The sequence below is a fragment of the Zootoca vivipara genome, chromosome 14 (genome assembly GCF_963506605.1).
Source record: "Zootoca vivipara chromosome 14, rZooViv1.1, whole genome shotgun sequence".
NCBI classification, from domain to species: domain Eukaryota; kingdom Metazoa; phylum Chordata; class Lepidosauria; order Squamata; family Lacertidae; genus Zootoca; species Zootoca vivipara.
In genome coordinates, this window is record NC_083289.1 from 24674050 (window position 1) to 24698389 (window position 24340).

A 24340-nucleotide genomic window follows, 5' to 3' on the forward strand; every position below is an offset into this window, starting at 1 on the left:
GAGCCCTGGCAAGTCGAGGAACTGAATAAGGAGAGGGCCCAGAGGTGAAATGGCACAGGGCAGGCAGGTGACCTGAAGGCAGGCTGGGTGGAAACCTTTCCATTAAAAATTAAAAGCTTATTTCCCCCAAACTTTGGCTCCATCTGCACTAGACATAGAAAGCAGTATCATACCACTTTAAACAGTCATGGCTTCCCGCAAAGAAACCTGGGAATTGTAGTTTGCTCAGGGTGCTGAATTCCCAGAAGAGGGACGGGTTGTTAAACCACTCTGGAAATTGTAGCTCTGTGAGGGGAAGTGGGGGGGGAGTGTCTTCTAACAAGTCAAAAAATTCAGAGATGTTTGCAATTTTTTCTTTAATGTCCTCGTGAAAATTCACCAGCATTTCAGTGCAAATTCCTCCAAAGGTATACATATTTCCAGTCACACTTCCGCAAGCAATTCCCCCTAGGCTAAGGCATTTTCATGCATTAATCTTGACAGACAGACACCTTTTTCCTGCACACTTCCCCCCAAGATCCACATTTTTCTAAATATCCATCAGTCGGATACCTGCATCGCAACATTCGGGTCGGTGCAGATTTCAAAGGATAGCTAGCTGTGTGAATTAGGAAGTGTGAATTCGCCAGCTTTGCATTAAAACTCAAAGTGAAGCCTGTATCTTCCCCGTCCTCAACTCAAGGCGCAGCGAGGGGTGTGGGGGCAGCGAGTGGAGGAGGGCAGTAGTCCCTGTGCATGTCCCTAGCTTTTATTTCTTCCCACATCTGCCAACCTGAATGGCAGCACTAAGCATGCATACCTGAAGTGTCGCCTGTTACTGCAGAGAGCATCTCTGCCTGCCTGCCTGCCTACGGAGCTGGAGCGCTCTCTGCAAACCCTCTCTGTTGTGGCATAACGTCCTCTGCACAGTTTCGCAGCCTCTGTGCTATGACAAAGCCTCTTTGCGCTTCCCGCAAAGCTGAGGGGAGGCTTAAGGGGGGGGCCTGGAGGAGGCTGACTCCAAAGCCAGTGGCAGGAGCCGAGGCAGGCAGGCTGGCTGGCAAAGACTCTTGGGATGGCATCTCCCTTGCCTGCAGAGAAAGTCCTAGGGCAGAGCTGCCAGCTTCCCAGCTCACCTTTCCTGTCTCAGACGCCACCCAGGAGCAGAAATGCGGTGCTGAGGGCACTGCGGAGAGCCGGTTGGTAGGACTTGGCACCAGCCAGGGAAGGAAACGAAACTGGGCAGCCTTTTCTTGTCTCTCCATTCAAGGACATGTGCAGGTACAATAGTGGGACTCGGACCGGGATTGGGTTCCTGATTGCCTTTGAAATGCCTTGCTGACTTTGTTTTAGAGGCTGGCCAATTACGGGAGAAAGAGTCTGCGTATGCTGGGGCTGTTAACTTGGGAGTAAAACCCTGTAGAACTCAGACAGAATTGTCTTCTTATGCAGAGAGAGGGTCGGGCTACAGATCAGCTCGGTCCTTTTCCTGCTTTTCTTTTTTAAAAATAAGTTGATTTCTTTAAAAGTCGCTTATTTCCAATTTCACTCACATGAGAGCAAGAGCATGTTAGCCTCCTACCGTATTTATATATGTGAAGTAGATAGCTAAGCATCCTTGGTTTTGCTTAGCTCTCAATGTTTTCCTACTCTCAATGTATTTAAAAATATCAACAGAAAACAGTTGTTTTGTTTTACTTTATTATTGACTCCTTTTCTCATTTCTTACCCCTTTCTTCCCTAGTATAGCTATTGCAGCCCCCATTCTCTAAATAAGTATGACAGCTCATATTTTTATTAGACTTGGGTGATATCAAACTGTCCACTCTGATTATTGATATCATCCATTTATTATATAGGTGATTTAGTGTGACATGTGATGCTGTAGATTCTTATTTTTTCTAATTCGAAAGGGGGGGAGTGTTGTTGATGAGGAGCCATACATTTAAAGCATATTCCCCTCCTCCAAGAATCCAGGGGAACTGTAGTTTGTTAAGGACAGTGGTAGCTGTAGCTGTAGCGCTGTGTGTGTGTGTGTGTGTGCACGCGCGCACTTTAAATGCTTGGTATCTATGCAGCCTTAGTTGACCATTAGGAAGAACTTCCTGGCAATAAGAGCTGTTGGACAGTGGAGCAAACTCCCTCAAATAGTGATGGACTGTCATTGGAAGTTCTGATTGATGGAGCCATGAGTATGCACTCAGATTTAAATTGGCATTTACTGGGATTTTTTATAGTTACAGGTAGGTAGCCGTGTTGGTCTGACGTAGTCGAAACAAACAAACAAAAAAATTCCTTCCAGTAGCACCTTAGAGACCAACTAAGTTTGTCATTGGTATGAGCTTTCGTGTGCATGCATTTTTATGTTCACTTACTGGAATTTTAGAGCTGAGCTCAGTACGTCATTTTATTGATTGAGACGCAGTAAGCGCCGAGTTCTCGAAACTGGCTCTGCTTCAAGGATTGCCTGCTTGGTTCCTAAGGCTGCAGGCCTTTGCCTGCTCAGCTGGGGAATCAGTCCCATCGAGCATCATGGGACTTGCACATGAGTAAACCTGAGCAGAATCACATTAGAGGCTGTCATGTGTCTACCGTGAGGTCAGAACCAGGGAAAGGAAGGGGAGGCAGGAATCGGGGCCCGAATGGGGCCATAGGACATTTTAAATTAAAGCAGGGGTGGGGGACTTATTTCAGCCCAAGTGGGTGGGTCTCATGCCAGAGTCACACACACACACACACACACACACACACACACACACACACACACACACATCTCTTTCCTCTGTTCAGACCAGCAGGAGACATATCACTGGGTGACCTTGAGCCAGCCATAGTCCCTCAGCCTAACCTACCTCGCAGGGTTGTTGTGAGGATAAAATGAAGGAGAAGAGAAGAAGTGTCCTTGAGCTCCTTGGAAGAAAAGTGGGATGGGATTTAAATGTGATAATAAATAAATAAATTACCAGAATTCAGGGGACAGTTAAGGAGGGTGTGAAGCAGGGTGGGTGGAGTGGGTGGCAAGGGAGGTGGTGTGGCCCGGTATGCTGTTGTGTGATTGACAGCTACCCACCTGTCAAATTTAGCCCCGCAAGGCAGATCCTCATAAGGTTTTAGCCTGTGGAGCCAAAGAAGTCCCCCACCCCACTGTTGAATTTATGGCAGTACTCCATACCTGACTGCTATTAAAGACACAGGCCCCAGGTCCCGTCTCCTTGCACTTCGTTGTGCCTGGCTCCTAGCCCCATGATGGACTGAGCATCTGAAATGCCTCAGATGCATCCAGCAAATTCACTGAAGACTATACAGAGATACCTCGGTTTACAAACACAATTGGTTCCGGAAGTCTGTACTTAACCTGAAGCATACTTAACCTCATGTGAACTTTCCCATTGAAAGTAATGAAAAGTGGATCAATCCATTCCAGACAGTCCGTGGAATACTTAAACTGAAGCGTACTTAACCTGAAGCGAACTTTCCCACTGAAAGTAATGGAAAGTGGATTAATCCGTTCCAGACAGGTCCGCGGAGTACTTAAACTGAAAATACTCAAACCGAGGCGTACTTAAACCGAGGTATGACTGTACTGCTAGCTAGACAAGTAGATCTCCCTTGCCAAATCAGGACATCTTAATTAAGAGACATCTTAATTAAGAACCTATTTTTCCCCAGATTCACAAAGGGTGCATGTGTGCGCTTGTGTGTGTGTGTGTACGTCAGCCAACACCCACACATAACCTGTTATTCCCATCTGTGAACAACGATGGAGCTTGTGAATAATTATGGATGCCATCATGTTGAGCAGAAGGGAAGATGGAATTGGCAAGATGGCACACATTCAATAGATGCCCTCATCTTCATTACCTTGCTGATTTTAGATATATATATGTAGGTGGGTCGTCCATTTGCCCTCCCTAACTTCCAGATTCATGTCATTGGTTGGGAATTGTCTATCAGCCCCATCCCATAATAATCCAGCAAAGTCTCTCTTCTCTCTCTCTCTCTCTCTCTCTCTCTCTCACACACACACACACACACACACACACACACACTACTGTGTTTCTCTCTGCTAGAATAAGAAGCTGCTGGACCAAGTCAGTGACCAGCATCCCCTTCTCACACCATGGTGGCTTTGAGTCCTGGAAAACATGCTCCCAGCCTTGCAGGCCTTCCCCCACCTGGCCTGGGGAGGTGGGGTCCTGACTGACTCCAACCAGTAGCGTAGGAAGATGGAGGTGGTGGGGACGCGCCGCCCTGGGCGGCGCGATCCGAGGGGTGCCATCACAGCTGCGCTGCCCGCCCCGCCCCCCCAAACGCCCGCCCCGCCCCCAAAATGTGCACCCCGCCCCACCCCCAGAACGCGTGCCATGTCCATGGGGGCAGCGCGCCTGCTCTCCGCCCCCGGTGGCAGAGCATGACTCCAACTACAAAAGCTGTTCAACAGTGGAATGGACTACCTGGAAAGTGGGTGGACTCTTGGCAGTTTTATGCAGAGCTTGGGTGGCCACCTGTCGGGGATTATTTAGCTGAGATTCTCGCATTGCAGGGGCTTGAATTGCATGACCCTGAGGGTCCTTTCCAACTCTACAGAACTATTATTCTGGGATTTTTGTACTGTCCCTGGAACATTATATCCTGGACACTTGGATAACCCATATTATGGACTGATGAGATTCATTCATGTTACTATACAACCCAATACCCGTTATGGGGGTGGTGGGATGCCATGGCGTCTTCCAAAAACCCAACCCAAACCCCCAAAGTCCCATGGGGATCAGCAAATGGTAACGGGGGCAGGATCGTGAAATCTGGAAGCCCCTAGTGATGACACTGGCCTGCGAGCGCTCCAGTTGGAGAACAGCCTTTACCAAAGGTGTCATGGGCTTTGAAGACACTCGAACTCAGGACGCAAGGGAGAAACGTGCTAAGATCAACACTTGGCAAATCCACACCGTGATCAACTCCTGCCCGGAAACCAATGTCCCCACTGTGGAAGGACGTGTGGGTGCAGAATTGGCCTCCACATTCACTTATGGACTCATTGTTAAAACCGTGTTTATGGAAGACAATCTTACTTGGCTATGAGTGATCGCCAAAGAAGAAGAAATTTGTGTATAACATATACCGTGTTTCTCCAAAAATAAGACACTGTCTTATATTTATTTTTGCTTTAAAAAACAAAACAAAAACACTATGGCTTATTTTCAGCGGATGTCTTATTTTTTTCCCCCTTCTCCTCCTGCCGCGGCCGGCATTGCTGCTGCGCCTATCACTATGTCTTATTTTCGGGGTATGGCTTATATTCTTTGAATGCTATGGCTTATTTTATGCCTACATCCTAAAATAGGGGAAACAGGGTATATACCAGATATATAGATAGATGATTGATTGATTGATCCAATAAATAATAATAATAATAATAATAATAATAATAATAATAATAATAATAGATGATGATTTTCTCCAGGTAATGACAGACAGAGAACACCTGATGAATCGCCCACAAAGATGCCACGTTGTGGATGAGAACATCTCTGCATCTGTGGTTTGCCCAAAGGGCTGGGTGGAGCCAACCTTCACACTCGCTGCCAAAGCTCGCGTTGTCATCACGGGCTGCTTCTTTCTCATTGCAGCATGCAGCAACCTTGCCGTCTTGTACAGCGTCACCAGGAAGAGGCGGAAGTCCCACGTCCAGCTGCTCATCCTGAGCCTGACCGTGGCCGACTTGCTGGTCACGATGACCGTCATGCCCCTGGACGCCGTGTGGAACATCACGGTCCAGTGGTACGCTGGCGACGCCCTGTGCAGGCTCCTGAACTTCCTCAAGCTCTTCGCCATGTACTCGGCCGGCCTGGTGCTGGTGGTGATCAGCTTGGACCGGCACTCTGCCATCCTGCACCCCTTTTCGTTTGCTAACTCCAGCCGCCGCAACCGGATCATGCTCTCTGTCGCGTGGATCCTCAGCGTTCTGCTGGCCGCTCCCCAGGTAGGAATCTGTTAGGACAGAAGGTTTGTTCAGGGAGGCACACGTATCGTACATAGCCGCAAAACAGTAATGGAATATAGTGAGAAATACAAAACCAAACAATAACAAGCACCTCCCTCCCTCCCCACAATGCCAGAACCCAAGTAAGAGATTGTATACATTCTCTTGGCATGGCCACAGTTGCCTATTTAATTCGCTTCCCGTGTCATTCTTGCAGGGACCTTACGGAGTATTTTGTCAGGGCAATGCCACTATTTTCATAGGCCAGGATATTGAAGGACAACGTTCAGAGCAGAAATAGAATTGCGACACCCAAAAGATCTCAGGCTTGTCCATGCACTGTGCAGAACACAAGTACAAGCTCACTGTACACGTGTACAAGCGTTTGTGCGACAGAGTGTACACTTATTGATTTCTCAATTTTTCATCTCGGTTAGTGTGTACACAGGTGCACAGATTGCACACTGAGTGCACAGCTCAAGGATTTGTGTAGAGAGGTTGTGCACCTGTAGAACATAATGTGTGAACACTCAATAAAAGCAGCCTCGTGGGGAAAAACCTCCTCATATACATAATTTCTGAATCATGCAGTTTTTCAGCATGAAGGCCGAAACAGAGAATGTCATTACAGTATTGTTAATTTTATCCTTCTGAACTTTTCCCATCCTGCATTTATTTGGGGGCGGGGAGGAAGAAGGGGGGAAATCGATGCCTTCTTTTACGGTGGGTTATTTTAGCTGCCTGACTGTATTTGTGTGTGTGTCATTTTGCATTATTTAAAAGCCTTTATGTACCGCACAGTATTTCAAATCTCAGAGTGCTGCATATATGTACATTAATAATAATAATAATAATAATAATAATAATAATAATTTATTTATACCCCGCCCATCTGGCTGGGATTCCCCAGCCACTCTGGGCCGCTTCCAACAGAAAAATAAAATACTATTAAACATTAAAAGCCTCCCTAAACAGGCTGCCTTCAGATGTCTTCTAAAAATCTGGTAGCTGTTTTTCTCTTTGACATCTGATGGGAGGGCGTTCCACAGGGAGGGCGCCACTACCGAAAAGGCCCACGCCTGGTTCCCTGCAATGTGGCTTCTCGCAACGAGGGAACCACCAGAAGGCCCTCAGTACTGGACCTCAGTGTCCAGGCAGAATGATGGGGGTGGAGACGCTCCTTCAGGTATACTGGACCGAGGCCATTTAGGGCTTTAAAGGTCAGCACCAACACTATGTACATAAATAATAATGCATGGATAATATATGTGTGCAAATTAATTTAAGTGTGTATATTATTATTAGACTGTTTTATTTTTCCATTTCAGCTTTTCCTTTTCCACCTGTACACCATCCCGGGGGTCAATTTCACCCAGTGCGTGACACATGGGAGTTTCAGAGAGCACTGGCAGGAGACCACCTACAACATGTTCACTTTCACCACCCTCTATGTCACCCCGCTGACCGTGATGGTCGTCTGCTATGTCCGCATCTTATTTGAGATCAGCAAGCAGCTGAAAATTAACAAAGGTGAGTTGGCCTCCCCTCAACTGCACTGGGTGGGAACAATGAGAAGCCCTTCGGCTTGTGTTTTTTCCAGGGGAAAAGAAAGGTTTCTCTTCCCTGAAAAACAGCCTTCGATTTTTCTGCCTGGTTCTCAGGTTTTGGCACTGACCTTATTGCTACAAAATGGCTCAGGATTGTGGCTGTATTATTATTATTATTATTATTATTATTATTATTATTATTATTATTATTATTACTTCTCTTTCCCCTGCCCCCCTATTATTACTATTACTATTACTATTACCATCTGTGATTTATTAATCACCTTCTGAACAATTGTCTCAAGGCAATTTGCACATATTTAAAAGCAGTTAAAAACACAAAGACAGCAAACACATTTATAACAACAGTAAACCCTAACAAGGTAGACACTTGAAGACCCATTTCTCCAATGGGAAAAGCTCTATGGGCCCCTCTAAATAGTCTTTTTTATTGCACATTCATGATGATTTGTGCTCATGTTGGTGTTGGGGCAGTTATATACAATCATACTTTTGATACTGTCTGCACCCAAAAAAGTTTCAGCTTTGTTTCCAATCAGTGCATGTCTCATAACTTCCTGCAGAAAACCTAAAACTTTCAATGCCACAAATGTTCTGGTTTAATTAATCTTTTTGTCCCACTTTTGGTGAGCTATAGCACAGGATGGCAATAATATGGTAATGTTGGGGAAGCATCACACAACGACTAATAAAGCAGATTGGTGTGGGGATTGTATAAAGCCACCATTAATGCACTAGTATTGCCTTGATGAGACATTACAGAAATAGGGTTGCCAGACCTCTGAGGCTTACCTGAATGCTCCAGGTTTGCCTGGCCCCCTCCAGGGGAGGGTTCGAATATCCAGGTGATATTGAGAGTGCCCTTAGTTTTATTCTTAAGACTATGTGTGCATCTTGTAGGCTTCAGTCCAGCAGGAGCAGCCTGCAAAGTATTGCACAGCTACCTGGAGGGATCTGCCCTCCTCCTCTCCCTCTTCTTCTCTCCCAATTAACCTCCATTTCCAGGGATCAGTGGCGGAAGGGAGCACAGAGGAAGAATCATCAGGGGCTGCCTCCATGACATCACCAGGGGCTGCCCCTGAAGCTCAGGTTTGGCCCCTGCAATTTCAGGGTCTGGGATGCTCCCAGCCTGGCAACCCTATACAGTAGTGGTTTTCAACCAGTGTGCTGTGGCACCCTGGGGTGCCTTGAATGATGGTCAGGGGTGCCGCAGGCAACACTGGCCTCCTCCCTCCCTCCCTCCTCTGATGCCCTTTTACATCTCTGCCTCCCAAAGGCTTGCGTAGCTGTTTGTTACAACAGCCCTGGCTACAAGCTCCCCAGGTGAATGGTGCCTGTGCGGCTGGACCAGGGGTTCACCTTTGGTTAGCCCCTGCCAGGTTGCTAAAGCTAGGGGCATCCTCTTCCTAGGCCCCTGTGGGGTGGCATAATAAGGCACCTCTCTTTGGGGTGGCGGCTCAGAGACCAGGGGCAGAGGACTCCCAAGGAGAGAGGAGGGAGAGGAAGCTGAGGGAACGCTCCACAAGGGAGGGTGTTCGAAAAGGAGTGAGGGACCGCTGGCTCTGCAGGCAAGGAGTAGGGTTGCCGTATTTCAAAAGTAAAATTCCTGACCCCTGCGAAGTTGTTATTTTACATCGCATTGCAATACATCCGGGTTTCCCCTGACATTTTGCCAATTCAGCAAAATTCCCCCCGACACCTGAAAACCAGGACATGTCAGGAATTTTCCTGATGTATGGCAAGCCTAGCAAGGGATGACATAACTGGGCTTCTGAGGCTCAGAGTGTGTTTCCCTACAGGGGAGCCACAGAAAGAATGTAGTTGGGTTAAGGGAGCCATGGACTCTAAAAGGTTGGGAACCTCTGCTATACAGAATACGACTGCAAAGCAACAACAATGCCATCACCCATCCGGAGGGGCTGTCTTGTTTTTATCCACCCCACCTGCTCTTGGATCACTCCAGCCCAGAGTGCAGCCTGTAGTTCATTCAGAAGAGGGCAACCTTTTGTCCCACAACTGACTCCTTTGAGCCTCTCCCACAGGTCTCGCCAGAGGGAAGGACGATCACATCTCCAAGGCCAGAATGAAGACCCTCCGAATGACGGTTGTGATTGTGGCTTCTTTCATCGTTTGCTGGACCCCTTATTACCTCCTGGGCTTGTGGTACTGGTTCCAGCCTGACATGATCCGCAGAATGCCGGAGTACATCAACCACTTCCTCTTCCTCTTCGGCCTGCTGCACACTTGTACGGATCCCGTCGTCTACGGGCTTTACACCCCGTCCTTCCGAGAGGACATGAAGCTGTGTTTCAGGAGCCTGAAAGGGACGGTGGCCCACCAGGAGAAAAAACTTGCATCTGTTTCAGAGATGAACCATAAAGAAGACTCTCATGACCAGGGCCACGTGCCGTCAAGTGTCTCCAATGGAGGGACTATGCACACCGTGTTCTAGAGGGGGAAACCCTCTGGGAGGGATGAAACTCAGGGAGAGCTCACTTACGCAGGCAGAACACCTCAATTGCTACACCTGTCTTAACTGTGCAGGACTAAATGTCTGAACCAACTCTCTTAAGCTGCACTAGGTTTAAAGTGATCTAGGGATATAGGAGGGTGCCTGATCCCAAGACACACACTTGGTGAATCCGGCACAGTATCGTCCTCATTTCCCAGTAGCAGCTCTCGAATATTTCAGGCAGGGATTGCTGCCAACTGTGCCTGGAGATGACTGGGACTGGAACCTGGAGGAGCCTTCTGGATGCAAAGCAGGTGCTCTGCCAGTGAGATAATGGGTCGAACAGTTCCTGCACACACAAGTCACCAGTTTATGCCACAGGCACCAAGCGATGGACAGGCATGTATGAAGCCGGCCCCAGCAAACACTGAGTGGGGCATTCAGATTCTAAAACCCCATTTGTACTGAGATCTCAGCATAAATGGAAGTTAAGATGTCAAGCTGTTGTTAAACATTTGGGGGGGGAGGGTCGAATTCTGTCCCACAATCATCCTGGACAAAATGCGGCCACTTGAGACCCAACGTATTGTGCAATGTCATTTTTTAAAGCTGTATTAGGCCAATGGGATACGTTTTCAGAAATTATATTATGCTTTATTAGGGTAGCATATTTTTTGTTCTAGTAGCAGTTTTATTATTACTATTAACTGTTACTGGGTCTGTGACCATATAATAAAATTTGTTGTATATTATTATTATTATTATTATTATTATTATTATTATTATTATTATTACTGCTGCTGCTGCTACTATATTGGTGGTAAAATATGCCAACTAGGTTTAAGGAAAAGTAATGCTGGGGTTGTACAAGTATCCGGGAGGAGGTGGAAGCCGGTGTGGAGGAACAGAGGAGAAAGTTGCCTTATACTGTGCCAGACCATTGGTCCATCTAGCTTAGTATTGCCCACACTGACTGGCAGTGGCTCTCCAGGGGCCTCTCCCTAGTCCTACCAGGTGATGCTGGGGGTTGTATTGGGAAGCTTCTCCATACAAGACAGATGCTCTACCACTGAGCTATCATCCTCGCCCATGAGAGGAGTGCCTGCAAGCCAGTGGAAGGAAGGAAGTGGACAACACGTACAATCCAGAAGAGGGGAAAGTAAGACCCTTAAAAGCCTCCTTAAAATACTTTCCCTAGGCTAAGTTTGCCATATTTCAAAAAGTGAAAATCCGGACACAAATGTTCGGCAAAATCTCAAAAGAAAAAGAAAGACCATTTTGAGCTATTTAAATGGAAAGCACCCAAATCTACACTTCCGATATGGGCTGCCATACGTCCAGATTTTCCTGGACATTTAAGCGATTTCCTCCCGGACATTGTTTCTGACGGCCAGATCCCAGCTACGTCCAGGAAATTCTGGACGTTTGGCAACCCTACCTAAGCCTTCCCCTTGTTTTGCACTGGGAAATGCAGGGTAGATGATCCACTAGGGTGTGGGAGACCAGGGTTGGAATCCCCACTCAGACAGGAAGGTCATTGGAAAACCTTGGGCCAGTCATCATCTCTCAACCTGACCTACCTCACAGGGTTGTGGTGGATATTAAATGAGGAGGGGGAGAGCCTTGCACGCCGCCTTGAGCTCCTTGGAAGAAAGGCGAGATATAAATTTGAATGAATGAAGGTGGGCTTACGTACTGTTAACTAGCACCAGTGGGGAACCCTGTGATCTTTAAGCATGTTTTGTCATTATTACCAAAAGGGGGGGGGGAAGTATCACAAGTATTAGTCTGATTAACTGATCTTGAGTTTGTTCTTGCGCCAGCATGGAGAATGAGACGGACTTGACTATTACAAAACCACATCCAAACCCCCCACCCTAGCTGTCCTGGGACAGGCAAAGCCACATGGCGACGAGTTGCTTGCTACATTCCCCATTTTTAGCTGCAGCCATGTGCAATTCCCACCCACGGGCCCCTCTCTATATTCACGGAAAAATTGGCAACGGGGAGGCATTAGGAAATGGACTTTTGTGGGGGAGGAGGGCACCGAGAAATGTTGGGATTAGGACCAAGTTCCAGACATATGATACAGTGCGAAATTGACAGGTGGAGAGGGAATAAGAGAAAGAACAGCTCTGGAGAATTGGTTCCCCAGGGCAAGACACAAGACATGCAAGTCTGGGGCTGTACCTGCTGTGAGTTTTTGCCTCTCTGAAAGTTTTTTGCCTCTCTGAAAGCTTTGGACAACACCCTGGCCATGATCTAAAGCAGAGGTGGGCAGCTTCAAGCCCAGGGGCCAAATGTGACCCTCTAACCCACTTCCTGTCAGGCCTGCTAGACCCTGCCCTGGCCCCACCCCTCACCAGCCCTGCTCTGTGCTCTCCATGTTTTTCTTGCGGGAATGGGCCTGCGAACTGTGGTTAACAAGGTCTCTTGCTTGCCTGGATGAAGGAAGATGGGCAAGTGGGTGCGTGGCTGGAATGTACCCAACTGTACCAGGGTTAAGAGGCAAATGTGATGGCCTGCCCATTCTTCCCTCTGGCCCCACCCACCACTAGCATATACGAAGACCCAGCCCACTCCCTGGGGGCTTAGATGAACAGTTCCTTGGAGCTTGGTGTCTCAGGGCAGCCCTCTCCTCTCCCCCCCAAAATAGGAGCGTCATGACTTAACCACGCATACATTGCAGTTCTAATGTTCAAAGTGCATGAGAGTCTTTATTGCAATTGCCTTTAAAACAAGCTTACGAGGTAGGCCGCCACAATTCCCATTTTATCAATGGAGGGCTGGTGTTGACAAGTGATTTGCCCATCAAAGGCCTGTGGAGAAGAGGGGACTCGAATCAACTGCCCTTGGTGTGTGGTTTGTAAAGCGGCTGCTACACAGAATAAAACCAGGAAGGCAAATGCAAAATTCACCCAGAAGGTCTGTCTGTTTTGCAAAGTCCATTTACTTATTTTTTCCACCATCCTGAGCTGCAGCAGAGATGATCTTGCCATTTGCAAAATCTCTTCCAGTGCACAACCGGTGTGTGGTTTTTCCTACAGCCAGATGGAGACCCAGTGCTCCTACAGGAGCCCTTGGACTCTCAGCAGCCCCCCAGCAGGGCCAATGGTCAGGGATGATAGGAGCTGGAGCCCCACAACATCTGGAGGACCCCAGGGTCCCGTCCCCCTGAGTCAGGTGATCAGATTGTTGCTCCGATAGCCACTTGTGCCTCTATGCTTCAGGGTGGGCGCTGCTCCACACACTGCCGCCTCGCTTTGGAGAAAAGGGGACTTTCTGGAGAGAGATGCTTCTCCCCCTGTGAGGAAGGTGTTCCCGCAAGATAAGCCCCAACCAGCTGAAAGGAGGGCGGCAGCAGGCTGTCCACAGGGAAAAGCACAAAGGAAGGGGCAGCCCAGCAGTTGAGAAGCAACAGGATGCCGACTGCATGCCTTTGCTCTCAGATTGGGAACATGTTTCTGACTTGGGTACTTAGCAGGCAAATGCTGGAGTGGAAATCAGGTTTAAAGGGACACAGGGTCTCGTCTTCCTTCTCACACTCAGAGTTGCGCTCATTCCTACTTGCATGCTTCTCAGGGGTATCTGGTTGAACACTGCAAGAACAGACAGATGGACCTCCTCTGACGGGGCCCTTATGTTCTTGGGCCAAATCAGGACACAGGAAGGCGCCTTAGGTGAGTCAGACTATGTGTCCGTCTAGCTAGGGATTGCCTCTGAGCATCAATTTCTGGCAATCACAAGTCGGGCAGGAAAGTGCTGTTGCACCTGGATCCTGCTTCTGGACTTTTCACTGGGGCATACAGGTGGCCACTGTAAGAAGGGCTGCTGGGAAAAAGGGCATCTGGTCTGACTCTGACCCAGTTCTTCCATCATTCAAATGGTGTGGGTTTTTTTGGGGGGGGGGGGAATTCAGGAAATATATTTCCAATGCCCAAATCAGAAAGGAGTGCAAGGGGGAGATTCGAGATGAAGAACATCACCCTTACTTGCACAGGGCATTGAAGCTCTTGCTAGTGATTGCAGACATGGGACCCCACCCTTAAGCCTTGCCAGTCCCTGTTCTGCAGGATTTCTGCCCTTCCAATCACCTGCATCGTCCTGCTCCATCTTTAAACTAAGGAGGGTGCACCTACCTGACTCGTGTTCAGAGAAGCAAGGCAAAACCAGAGAGATATGAAATAGCTGTGCCGGGAAAGTTAAGGCAGCTGAAACATCCTACCCCAGCCCCCAGAGCCCCCCCGGCTTCAGAGTGGAAGGTTTCATGAAGGCTTTAGATCGCTCAATATTAAGGCATATGGTGAGGGTCGGCAGCCCTGTCCCATCCCCACAAGTTCATTGTTTTAAGTCAAAAATCCTGTTCCAATAGTAGAGGAAAGCTGGGGAGTTGCTAGCCCCGATGGCAACCAGCAGCAGCAGATACAGGCTCATCATGATAGCGAAGCGATGCTTAGAGACCCACGACTGGCTAGCAGGCCTAGAGGGGAAAAAGAGACAGTGATGACTACATCCAGCCACAATGGGGCACAACTTTTCAAAGCCCCCCCCCCAAATGTGATTATATGCCCAGGCCAAAGCTTTGCTGCTGATTTAGATATGGCTGCGACGGCTCTTTTTAAACATAGAATTGTAGAGTTGGAAGCGACCTTGAGGATAATAATAATAATAATAATAATAATAATAATAATAATAATAATATATTTATACCCCGTCCATCTGGCTGGGTTTCCCCAACCACCCTGGGCCTCTGGGCAGCTTCCAACAGAAAAATAAAATACAGTAATCTATTAAACATTAAAAGCCTCCCTAAACAGGGCTGCCTTCAGGTGTCTTCTAAAAGTCTGGTAGTTGTTTTTCTCTTTGACGTCTGATGGGAGGGCGTTCCACAGGGCGGGCGCCACCACCGAGAAGGCCCTCTGCCTGATTCCCTGCAACTTGGCTTCTCGCAATGAGGGAACCGCCAGAAGGCCCTCGGTGCTGGACTTCAGTGTCCGGGCAGAACGATGGGGGTGGAGACGCTCCTTCAGGTATACTGAACCATGGCCATTTAGGGCTTTAAAAGTCAGAACCAACACTTTGAATTGTGCTCGGAAACGTACTGGGAGCCAATGTAGGATCATCCAGTGCAACTCCCTGCAATGCAGGAATTCTTCTCACAGCTGTCCCTGGGTGGGCTTGAACCGCCAACCTTCTGGTTAACAGCCAGACACACTGGCCCACTGGGCACATACTGTGTGTTTTCAATGTGTGCATGTTTAATGTTTTTGTCATATGGCTGATTTTGAAGGCAGCTTGATTGTCATTTGAATAATTGCCCCCCGTGGTTGCCCGTGCTGAAGACCACTGGCAAAAATATATATGTCAAAATACTACTACGTGTACAATGTGTGTGTTCAGGATTCTGCATATGCATTTTTGCTAAGTTGGCAAAAAGAAATAAAACTTCTGCAACCACAAGAGCGAACTGTGGCGGGGAGGGTGGCAGAAGAGCACGTACCTCCGGTGCTGCTTCTGTGAATAGACAAGCAAGTACTTCACCCGTATCAGCTGGTTGTTCGTGACGACAAAGTATTTCTGGGGAACGTCGCCCCCTTCGCTGTTCCTCACTCTGGCTCTTTTCTTGTCTATTTCTTTAGAATCTGGTCAGAATGAGCATAAGAGGGCCTCTTAGACAAGGAGGTGAAAGATACAACCACACTGGAGGTCTCGGGGCAAAGGGATCAGTTCCTGACACCAGCCACGGGTCTTGCCATGTGCCCCATGAATTGCTGTGTCTGTTTTCTGAGTAAAGTGCAGGCATCTCAAAGGAACACAGGAAGATACCGAGTCAAACCACTGGCCCATCAAGCTCACTACTGTCTACTCTGACTGGCAGCAGCTCTCCAGGGGTTTGAAGCAGGGAATCTCTCACAACCCTACCTGGAGATGCTGTCGGGGATTGAACCTAGACCATTTGCATGCAAAGGCCTCCAGCAACAGATTTTGGAGTGACCATTCTCTCTCTCTCTCTTGGAGAGTCACTGCCTCACAGGAGACGGCAACGGGCTAGATCCGGGTGGACCTCACTCTAACGTCACATGGCCCTCAGTGCAATTTCAAAAGCCAGCAGTTCAGAGCTTATCTGATCCTCTTGCCTACTGGACAGGGAAAGGAGAGAAGGGGGTGTCAGAAAAAGCTAGAGCAAAAGGGGGCAGTGACCTGCTTCCTTTTGACTCTGGCTCCTCCCCCCTCCAAACAGGTGTTCCTGCAAGGCTCTCAAGAGACAAAATTTTGCCCAGCCAAGCTAGATGGACCAATGATCTGATCACGCGTGGGGCTGCTTCAGCCCTGCCTTCCCCAACTGGGTGCCCTCCAGATCGCAGAGTTGGAAGGGAACCCGAGGATCATCTAGTCCAACCCCCTGCAATGCAGGAATATGCAGCTGTCTGTCCCATATGGGGATCGAACCTGCAGTCTTGGCATTATCGGCACCACATTCTTAACCAATCAAGCTATCCATCTGGTGCCAGATGTTGTAGCCTACAGCTCCCATCTGCACCTGCCGGTACAGCTGCGCCAAGGATGGGGTTGATGAGAGCATGGCTCTGCTGGCTGGGGGCTGATGGGAGTTGTGGGCCTAAGCAGCTGCGCCGAGTCAAGTCTTTTCTAGACTCACCTTTCTTTTTCACCTGGCATTTTACATCTGGGTGATCGATGATCTCACACACGGCAACACAGCTGAGGATCGGTCCCATCAGGCTCTGCTGCCAGCCGAGGCCATGGGGGCTATAGAGGAGAGCGAGGCTCAGGTCACTGGTGAGGTAGGTGCCTTCCCCAAACAAGGAGGTCTAGAAAAAGCAGGACGGGGTTGCACATGAACTGGGCTGCACGCTGGCAGCCAGCCATTTCAAACATATCCAGACACAGCAAATCTGCCTCATTCCTAGAAGCATTTTAGGAAGCTGAATTAGACCTAGTTCAGTCTGAATTGACTGGCAGCAGCTTTCTGTCCAAGCTAAGCAACCAAGAGAAAAATATACATCAGGAGGCTTAGTATGGCCAGAATCAAGTATACACGTCCAGAGCTAACACTAAATACTCTACAGTGGAACCTTGGTTGTTGAACGCTTTGGAAACCGAACAATTCGGAACCCGAACACCGACAACCCAGAAGTGAATGCTTCCGTTTTCGAAACGCACCTTGGAAGTTGAACGGCTTCCAAGGCGCGTTTTCCCATTTTTAAAAAAGGAATTTGCTGACTGGCAATTGCGCCTCAGTTGTCGAACGTTTCAGAAGTCGAAGGGTCTTCCAGAATGGATTACATTCAACAACCGAGGCTCCACGACGGTACTTCTTGTGAATGAGCCACCGTGGCTGGCACAGGACAGTGAAAATTTGTGTCCTGGGATTTTTAGTCCTTGTCTACCCATGTACTATCTGAAACCAGCATTGGCTGCCAGGTGTGAAACATATTCAATTCTGAAATACAACCCAGACTCAAACCTTACCCGGTTTAAATGGCACTGTAACCCATTGTGCACGATGGAGTGGAAGTTCTCCAGCCGGCTCCCGTGGAATGCATAGATGAGGTCTCGCCCTGCCTTGGTCTCTTCAAATTTGGCATTCATTTGACTGGAATAAGTGATTTCAAACAGGAAGTCTGGTGCAGGGACGGGGACGCAGGGCACTCCTGTCAGCTCCTGGATCTTCTTATACTTCAACGCCAATAAAACACATTGAAGTTACTGGGTTGCTCTGAGAATCCAGTGCCCTCTAGAGACTACAACTCCCATCAGCCCCCAGGCTAATGCAAGTTGTGGTCTGAAACACCTGGCAGACCCCAGGCTGGCAAAAGCTGCTTTAAAGGCAGAAATCACCCCCATGGGAAACAAAAAAGTATCTTTAAGAAACATAGGAAGCTATCTTCCCCTGGCCCATCCAGGTCAGTACTGTCTGCACGGACTAGCAGCAGCTGTCCAGGATTTCAAGCACGGGTCTTTCCTGGAGAAGACAGGAACTGAACCTGCAAAGCAGGTACGCCACCACTGAGTTAAGGCTCTTCCCCCAAGTCTTGGGACTCTGCTTAACAAGACACCCCAGTAATACCGCAAGCAGTGAGCTGCCCCAGCTCTTCCCTGGCCCGTGCTGAAGCCAGCAGGAGGCTGTGCATTTTTAAAAGGCATTCAGTAACCTCTGAGATTTCAGTTTCTCCTCTGCTGGGCTTTTGGCTCATTGCTGCTCAGTTAACGTTTTTGTAATGGATAGATATATTGTAGTAGAAAAGGTTTGAGCAAAGACACTGCTGAGGTGAGGGGGCGGGGTGTCGACTTACTAAGCAATGTAATTAGTTGATTTGATGGTTAATGTGAAAAGGTTTGAAACATTTAAGAAAAAAATTGTGTTTGTGTGTATATATTGGTTTGACTTGCTCCTGCGTTGCATTTTTGCCATCTGTTAACCACCTCACAGGTCCTCTCTTTTGTCCAAAAAAAATAATTTTAAATTATTATTTTTTAAAAAATACCATAAAACAAAATACGTTATCCCATTTGTCTAGATTCTGCTTTAACATGCTTACTCTCCCCCGTAGCCTTGTGCCCAGATGCAGGTTGCTGACACCCCTGACACCTCCAATATTACTTGTATCCATTTGCACTCGTTTGATAACTGGGTTGTCACCAGCGTCGCCTCTCACCTCCTTTTTGCTTGTACTGTGTATGCACAGGGCCTTGGAAGACAAAACCCAGCCCAGCAACTCCCAGCCTCTTGTGCCTGTGTCTTGGGCCAACTCAAGCAGCTCTTTCAAGCCCACCAAGGCATTTGTATCTGCAAGCTGAGAGTCACAGAGAGAGACAGAGAGAGAGAGAGAGAGAGAGAGAGAGAGAGAGAGAGACATGGGTTGCTAGCTTTCCTTGAGCATCTCACACAGTTAGAGACCCCCCTAGTGGTTAAAGAAAAGACAGCTTCTCCAACACTCCAGTCTTTAGGGCATTACAGTACCTGGCAAGCAAATCCTTGTGGACAAACCCTACAGGCCTTCTTATTCGCCCCCTTGGAACACAAACGCCATAGGATAGATGGACGGAGACACAGATACACACACGGCTTCCTGTTCTCTCCTCAATCCATCAAATTTGAACCATTTCATCTAACAAATCCTCATAACTGGTGGCATTTATTTCCACAAGCATGGTGGCACTGTGGACAACCCCAGCAAATGCAAAGGTAGAATTCTTTCAGAACACAACAGAGCTCAACTATCTTTCATTACAAAACATCACTCCTCCAACGACTCCTGGGTACCCTTTGTCTGCTTAGAATGGGAAGAAAGGGGTACTGTTTCTGGTTGTATATCCAATAATAATAATAATAATACTATATTATACTATACAGTCATACCGCAACATCCGAACGCTTCAACTTCCAAAGGTTTTGACTTCCGAAGTCGATAACCCCCGGAAGTCCTTTCGCCCCATGCGCCCGGCGCATGCGTTCTGCACCTACACAGAAGCACGAAATCGCGCTTCGCACATGTGCCATAGCGGCGCTTCGACAACCAAAAACCTCGACTTACGAAGACGGCCGTGGAACAGATCGTCTTCGTAAGTCAAGGTACCACTATACTATACTATACTATACTATACTATACTATACTATACTATACTATACTATACTATACTATACAGTGGAACCTCGAGTTGCAGACGTAATCCATCCCGGAGGCATGTCCGCAACTCGAGGGATTCACATCCAGAAGCGCCACGTCTGCGCATGCACACAGCGTGATTTAGTGCTTCTATGCATGCGCAAGTGGCGAACCTGGAAGTAACCCGTTCCGGTACTTCCGGGTTTCCATGGGATACAACCTGAAAAGACGTAACCTGAAGTGGACGCAACATGAGGTGTGATTATACTATACTATACTATACTATACTATACTATACTATACTATACTACAATGAAATGTTTAAATGTTTATTTGATTGTCCCGCAACACTTGCCATCCTCTCCTGCCACACCAGTGTGGCTTGCTACACCCTTGGAGAACCACTGCCCTAAACCATGAGGGACGTTGGGATTATTTTGGGTCGGAATTTACCAGGTGCTCAATAGAATCATAGAATTGTAGAGTTGGAAGGGACCCCCTGGGTCATCCAGTCCAACTAGATGCAGGAATCTCAAAGCCCCTTACAAGCAGAAAACCAGGCAAAGCAACCTTCCATCCCCTACGTCAATTCCAAGCTCGGGTAGGGGAGAAGCTTGTTTTTGAAATCCCTGCTCCCACCCCTGCAAGCTGGGGAGGAGAACAGCTTGTTCCTGACCTTGATCTGCATTTCAGAGGCAAAGTCAGGGACAAGACCCTCTCATGAGTTCCCTAGTTGAACTATGCGCTGCGTGAATAATAATTACTGATAGAATCATAGAATTGTAGGTATATAAAGGGTCATGCAGTCCAACCCCTGGCAATGCAGGAATTGCAGATATCATCATCATCATCCCTGGCAGATGGCCATTCAACCTCTGTTTTAAAACTTCCAGTGAAGTAGAGCCCACCATCTACTCACCAAAGCCTCAAAATCCTTGGTCTCGTCCGTGGTATATAATCCTGGGAAGGGCCGAAGAACAGAATCCCGCTTGTAGCTCTGCAGGGCAGAGACGAAGAAGCTGCACTTCAGGTCTGCAGCCAAGAGGTCTGCCTTGAGGGCCTCTCGCACCCGCTCTCGGAGCCCCATGGCCCCAGCAGTCGGCACCTGCATTGCCAAGGGGCCCTCCTGCCATTAAAATACAGGCGGAAGTTAGAAAAATCAAGAGTTGGGAGCAGCCTGGTTCACACAAGGCTATAGCTTACTGGGACAAAGCAAAGGTGCTGCCTCATAGAGAGGCATTCCCAGGCAATCTGCTCCCTCCTTCCCTCGTCTTTTTTTTTTTACTCCTGTGCTGCACCAAGCTAAGCCAGCGTTTGGCACATTATCCAAACCTGGATTCATGGGTCTTGGTTCAGATGACAAGCTCAGCATTTGGGGGGGGGGTGGATACCAGGGAGAAGCCAAGCAGCTAAGCGTTCCTCTCGGAACCACACGTTTGCACAGTCCTGGAAAGTCCTCGTTTGGCTTACCATGTCATGCGAACCAGGCCATAAGGTCTCCAGCAAACATCCCCACAAGCAAACAAGATGTTTCCTGGGGAACAGCGATCCTACTCTTCCCAGACGCTGAGTTGAAAGAACAAAAAAAGAGAGGATAAAATACATTCTGCAGCATTCAGAATTAGTTACCTTCACTGGTGCCTCCCGAGGCTACGCTTCTACGCTTTAAACCGTCACATGGCAGTCAGGCATTCAACAGGTGAGACTTTGCGCAGCTGCATCATTGCACCTTCCAGCTTGGAAAACCCACCCCCACCCCACCGACCCAAATATGGCAGGCTGCAAGTATTTGGGGGGCGGGGGGGGAGACATAAATCAGAAGATACAACTGCCTAGCAAGCAAGTGTTTTAGCAGCTCTGTGACGGGCTGAAGCCCAACAGCTCTGTTTTTATCGTTTGCATCCGATCTTCACCTGTTGAACTTCTGTCTGTAAGGCAGCTGTTAAACGGGCAGGATCCGAGGCTGCCAAACAAACGTCTCCCCCTTTCTCCTTGACATTTTTTTGTGTGTGTGCGTGTGGGCTTTATTCTTCCCCTCGCCCTCCGGCCTACCTCGGGGGCTGCTCAGCAAAAGGCGATTCTCACTGAGGTGGAAGAGGAGAAGAGGCCCTCCCAATGCCTACTGAACATGCTCAGCTCACCTCAGCCATGCGCAGTAGCAGGAGCTGAAGCCTCAAGTCTGCCAGCAGTTGATTCTGAGCGTGCGCAGTAGCAGGAGCTGAGCCACCACCCTTACCCTTAACATGCCTTGCCTTTACCACGTCATCTTGAGCATGCTCACTAAAAGCACCTGACGACTGTTGTTCTTTGACAGGCTCAGTAGCAGCAAATGAAGCCACACTTTGCCCTTACCTGATTTTAAGCATGCTCAGTATAAACAATGAAGCTCAAGCCTATGCCCTTGCCCTGTCCTCATCCAATCCTGAGCATGCTCAGTAGCAGTAAGTGAAGCCTCAGCCTTGACCATTCTTTCGCGTGGAGAGTGTTCAGCGGCATAAACTGGCGCGTACAATCCTGCACAGGTCAATTCAGAAGTAAGCCTTCAGCATCAATTTATGTTCCCAGGCTGTTTAAAAATCAGTAGAAAAGCAGGGGCAGCAGCGGCCACTGGCAGTATTATCCTTCGTCAGTTTCTCTCTAACCGCCTTTTAAAGCCAGACAACTTAATGGTCATTATTGCATCTTGTGCCCAAATTCAAGTGTTATGAGAGAGAGAGAGGAACGTCCTCCATAATCCTCTTGCTTCATGCCATGCATACATGGGTATGACTTAGGTTGAGGGGGGCAGAACAGACATGTTTGGTCAGTTAAGTATTTCTATTGTTTTACTTGATGGGGGGGGGCTGCATGCATAATTAATACCCTCCAACATTTCTCCGATGAAAATAGGGGCGCCCCAGTCCATAACGATCATTTTACTGTTTATACCCCACACATCTTACTGGGTTGCCCCAGCCACTCTGGGCAGCTTCCAACATATATAAAAACGCAATAAAACATGAAACTTTCTTTTTTTATAAAAAAAACCCCTTCCCTATGTACAGGATTGCCTTCAGACAGCTCAGGAGTCAAATAACTACATACACACCAACATTTCTCCAATGAAAATAGGGACATCCTACCATACCCTCTAACATTTTTCTGATAAAAATAGGGACGTCCTAAGGAAAAGTGGGACATTTGGGGATCAAATAAAAAACCGGGACGGCTTCTCTAAATCAGGGATGTCCCTGGAAAATAGGGACACTTGGAGGATCTGATAATTTTTATACTCCTCTTATCATGTTCCCCAGTTGCTCACCTTTTTTCTAAACTAAAAAGCCCCCATATGTTGTAACCTTTGCTCATTACAGGAGCTGCTTCAGCCAGTTATTAAGAGTCTGGCTCTATCTGACTCAGTGGTGAATAATTTTGACCAAATTTGGCAGCTGAAATGCAGCAGCAGTTAACATTTGACCGGATCAGCCACGCAAGCAAACAATACTTGATGGTATTTGACAGAAGAGTAGGCAGTCAGTGTTTGCCCATGGATTTGCAATATAACATCTACTCAGAAGCAGCTCAGTAGGAATAACTCACACCAGGTAAATGCAGTGTAAGATTGCAGCTACAAAGCCCACAGGCATAATAGCATGTTCTGATATATAGAATCCCAGAAGGACAGTGTGGCAAAAGATTTGCTGGAAGATTCAGGACAGAAAGGAAAGGTACTTCTTCATGCCCTGCATGGTTCACCTTTGGAACTCACTCCCACAGGAGGCAATGATGGCCACCAAAATGGATGGCTTTAAAAGATTGGTTATTGGGCCGATCCAGGAGGCTCTTTTTATGTTCTTATACTGGCAACTGAGGTTTGTTAAGGTTGAGAGTAGCAAACTACAGATTGTGCTTTACATGTATGATGCAGATGCAATGAGGCAGCTCCTGATGTAATAAGAACAAACTTGTGTGCTGTTTCTGCCTGTTGAGGGCAGCAGAGTCTCTTTGGAAGACAAGCGGGTCCTGCCTTGTTAGAGGCAACTACTGTAATGAAATGGAAGGTGAATGAAGAGTGTGGAGCATTCAGCTCTTGCCTTCATCTTTCCATAGCAGCAAGAAGGTTCTTTTCCTAGTTGATATCTGCCCCCCCAATTTTCCCTCCCCCAAATAGAGCAATGCAAGTTAATAAGGCAACAAGAGGCAGCATCTGGGACAAGCCGGTAATTTCAGCTAGCTAGTTGATGTGGTTCAGGTAACTTGCCCTCTAGAGGGCATGAGTGAAGGGGGGGCAGTTTTCACCGTGGGTGGGAAAGGAAAAAACAAAGGTTTTTGCAATGATATCCATCACAAAAAAAGGTCTGTGGTAAGAAAAAGGATCCAAGCAAAGCTACACACACACACACACACACACACACACACACACACACACACGAGTTTTCATTTTTCTACATTTGAATTTAAACATTTTACAAACTTTAAAATATCCAATGGCTTTCCTTCTTCTCCTTCCATGGTTCATATTACATATAATAGTTTCCTGCATATTTTACTATAACCCTTCAAATCAATTTCCCCCTTTTACATCAATCAAATATTTACTTTTAATGCTGCCAGCGTTCTCAGCGGTGTACAATTATTTTCCATATATCCAATAAATATTTCCCACTCTTCTTTAATCCCCATGCATTTTTCTAGACCTTCCTGATAAGGTTTATCAGTGTAGCAGACATGGTGGGCTCCGTTCCGCATC

General features: G+C 47.7%; 2 protein-coding genes across 4 annotated transcripts; one reads left to right on the forward strand and one right to left on the reverse strand.

Moving 5' to 3' along the window:
* The first annotated feature begins 5446 nt into the window (after window positions 1–5446).
* Window positions 5447–10018, forward strand: LOC118093086 (gonadotropin-releasing hormone II receptor-like). Its single transcript, XM_035131860.1, has 3 exons — window positions 5447–5962; window positions 7291–7492; window positions 9573–10018. Exons 1-3 carry the CDS (start codon window positions 5447–5449, stop codon window positions 9980–9982), a joined length of 1128 nt encoding a protein of 375 aa, XP_034987751.1. The 3' UTR covers window positions 9983–10018.
* A 2657-nt stretch (window positions 10019–12675) lies between these two features.
* On the reverse strand, window positions 12676–21768 carry PARP16 (poly(ADP-ribose) polymerase family member 16). 3 transcript variants are annotated; one of them, XM_035132010.2, is made up of 8 exons: window positions 21664–21768; window positions 21082–21177; window positions 20531–20737; window positions 18661–18798; window positions 17474–17680; window positions 16641–16812; window positions 15483–15624; window positions 12676–14462 (listed from the first exon to the last, which is right to left on the reverse strand). In XM_035132010.2, exons 2-8 carry the CDS (start codon window positions 21082–21084, stop codon window positions 14321–14323), a joined length of 1011 nt encoding a protein of 336 aa, XP_034987901.1. In that variant the 5' UTR covers window positions 21085–21177; window positions 21664–21768; the 3' UTR covers window positions 12676–14320. The 3 variants fall into 3 exon arrangements, with proteins under 3 accessions (XP_034987901.1, XP_034987902.1, XP_034987904.1); XM_035132011.2 differs by having other exon boundaries at window positions 21525–21750; XM_035132013.2 differs by lacking the exon at window positions 21082–21177 and having other exon boundaries at window positions 21241–21750.
* Window positions 21769–24340: the final 2572 nt, after the last annotated feature.

Excerpts from the sequence above, each read along its gene's own strand:
- LOC118093086 (XM_035131860.1), top strand. The coding sequence starts at position 5,447 with ATGACAGACAGAGAACACCTGATGAATCGCCCACAAAGATGCCACGTT. Across the intron at positions 5,963-7,290 it reads TTCTGCTGGCCGCTCCCCAG|CTTTTCCTTTTCCACCTGTA; the intron begins GTAGGAATCTGT and ends TTTCCATTTCAG. Across the intron at positions 7,493-9,572 it reads GCAGCTGAAAATTAACAAAG|GTCTCGCCAGAGGGAAGGAC; the intron begins GTGAGTTGGCCT and ends CCTCTCCCACAG.
- PARP16 (XM_035132010.2), bottom strand. Across the intron at positions 18,799-20,530 it reads CCAAGGATTTTGAGGCTTTG|CTTGCAGATACAAATGCCTT; the intron begins GTGAGTAGATGG and ends TGTGACTCTCAG. Across the intron at positions 15,625-16,640 it reads ATGCCAGGTGAAAAAGAAAG|ATTCTAAAGAAATAGACAAG; the intron begins GTGAGTCTAGAA and ends CATTCTGACCAG.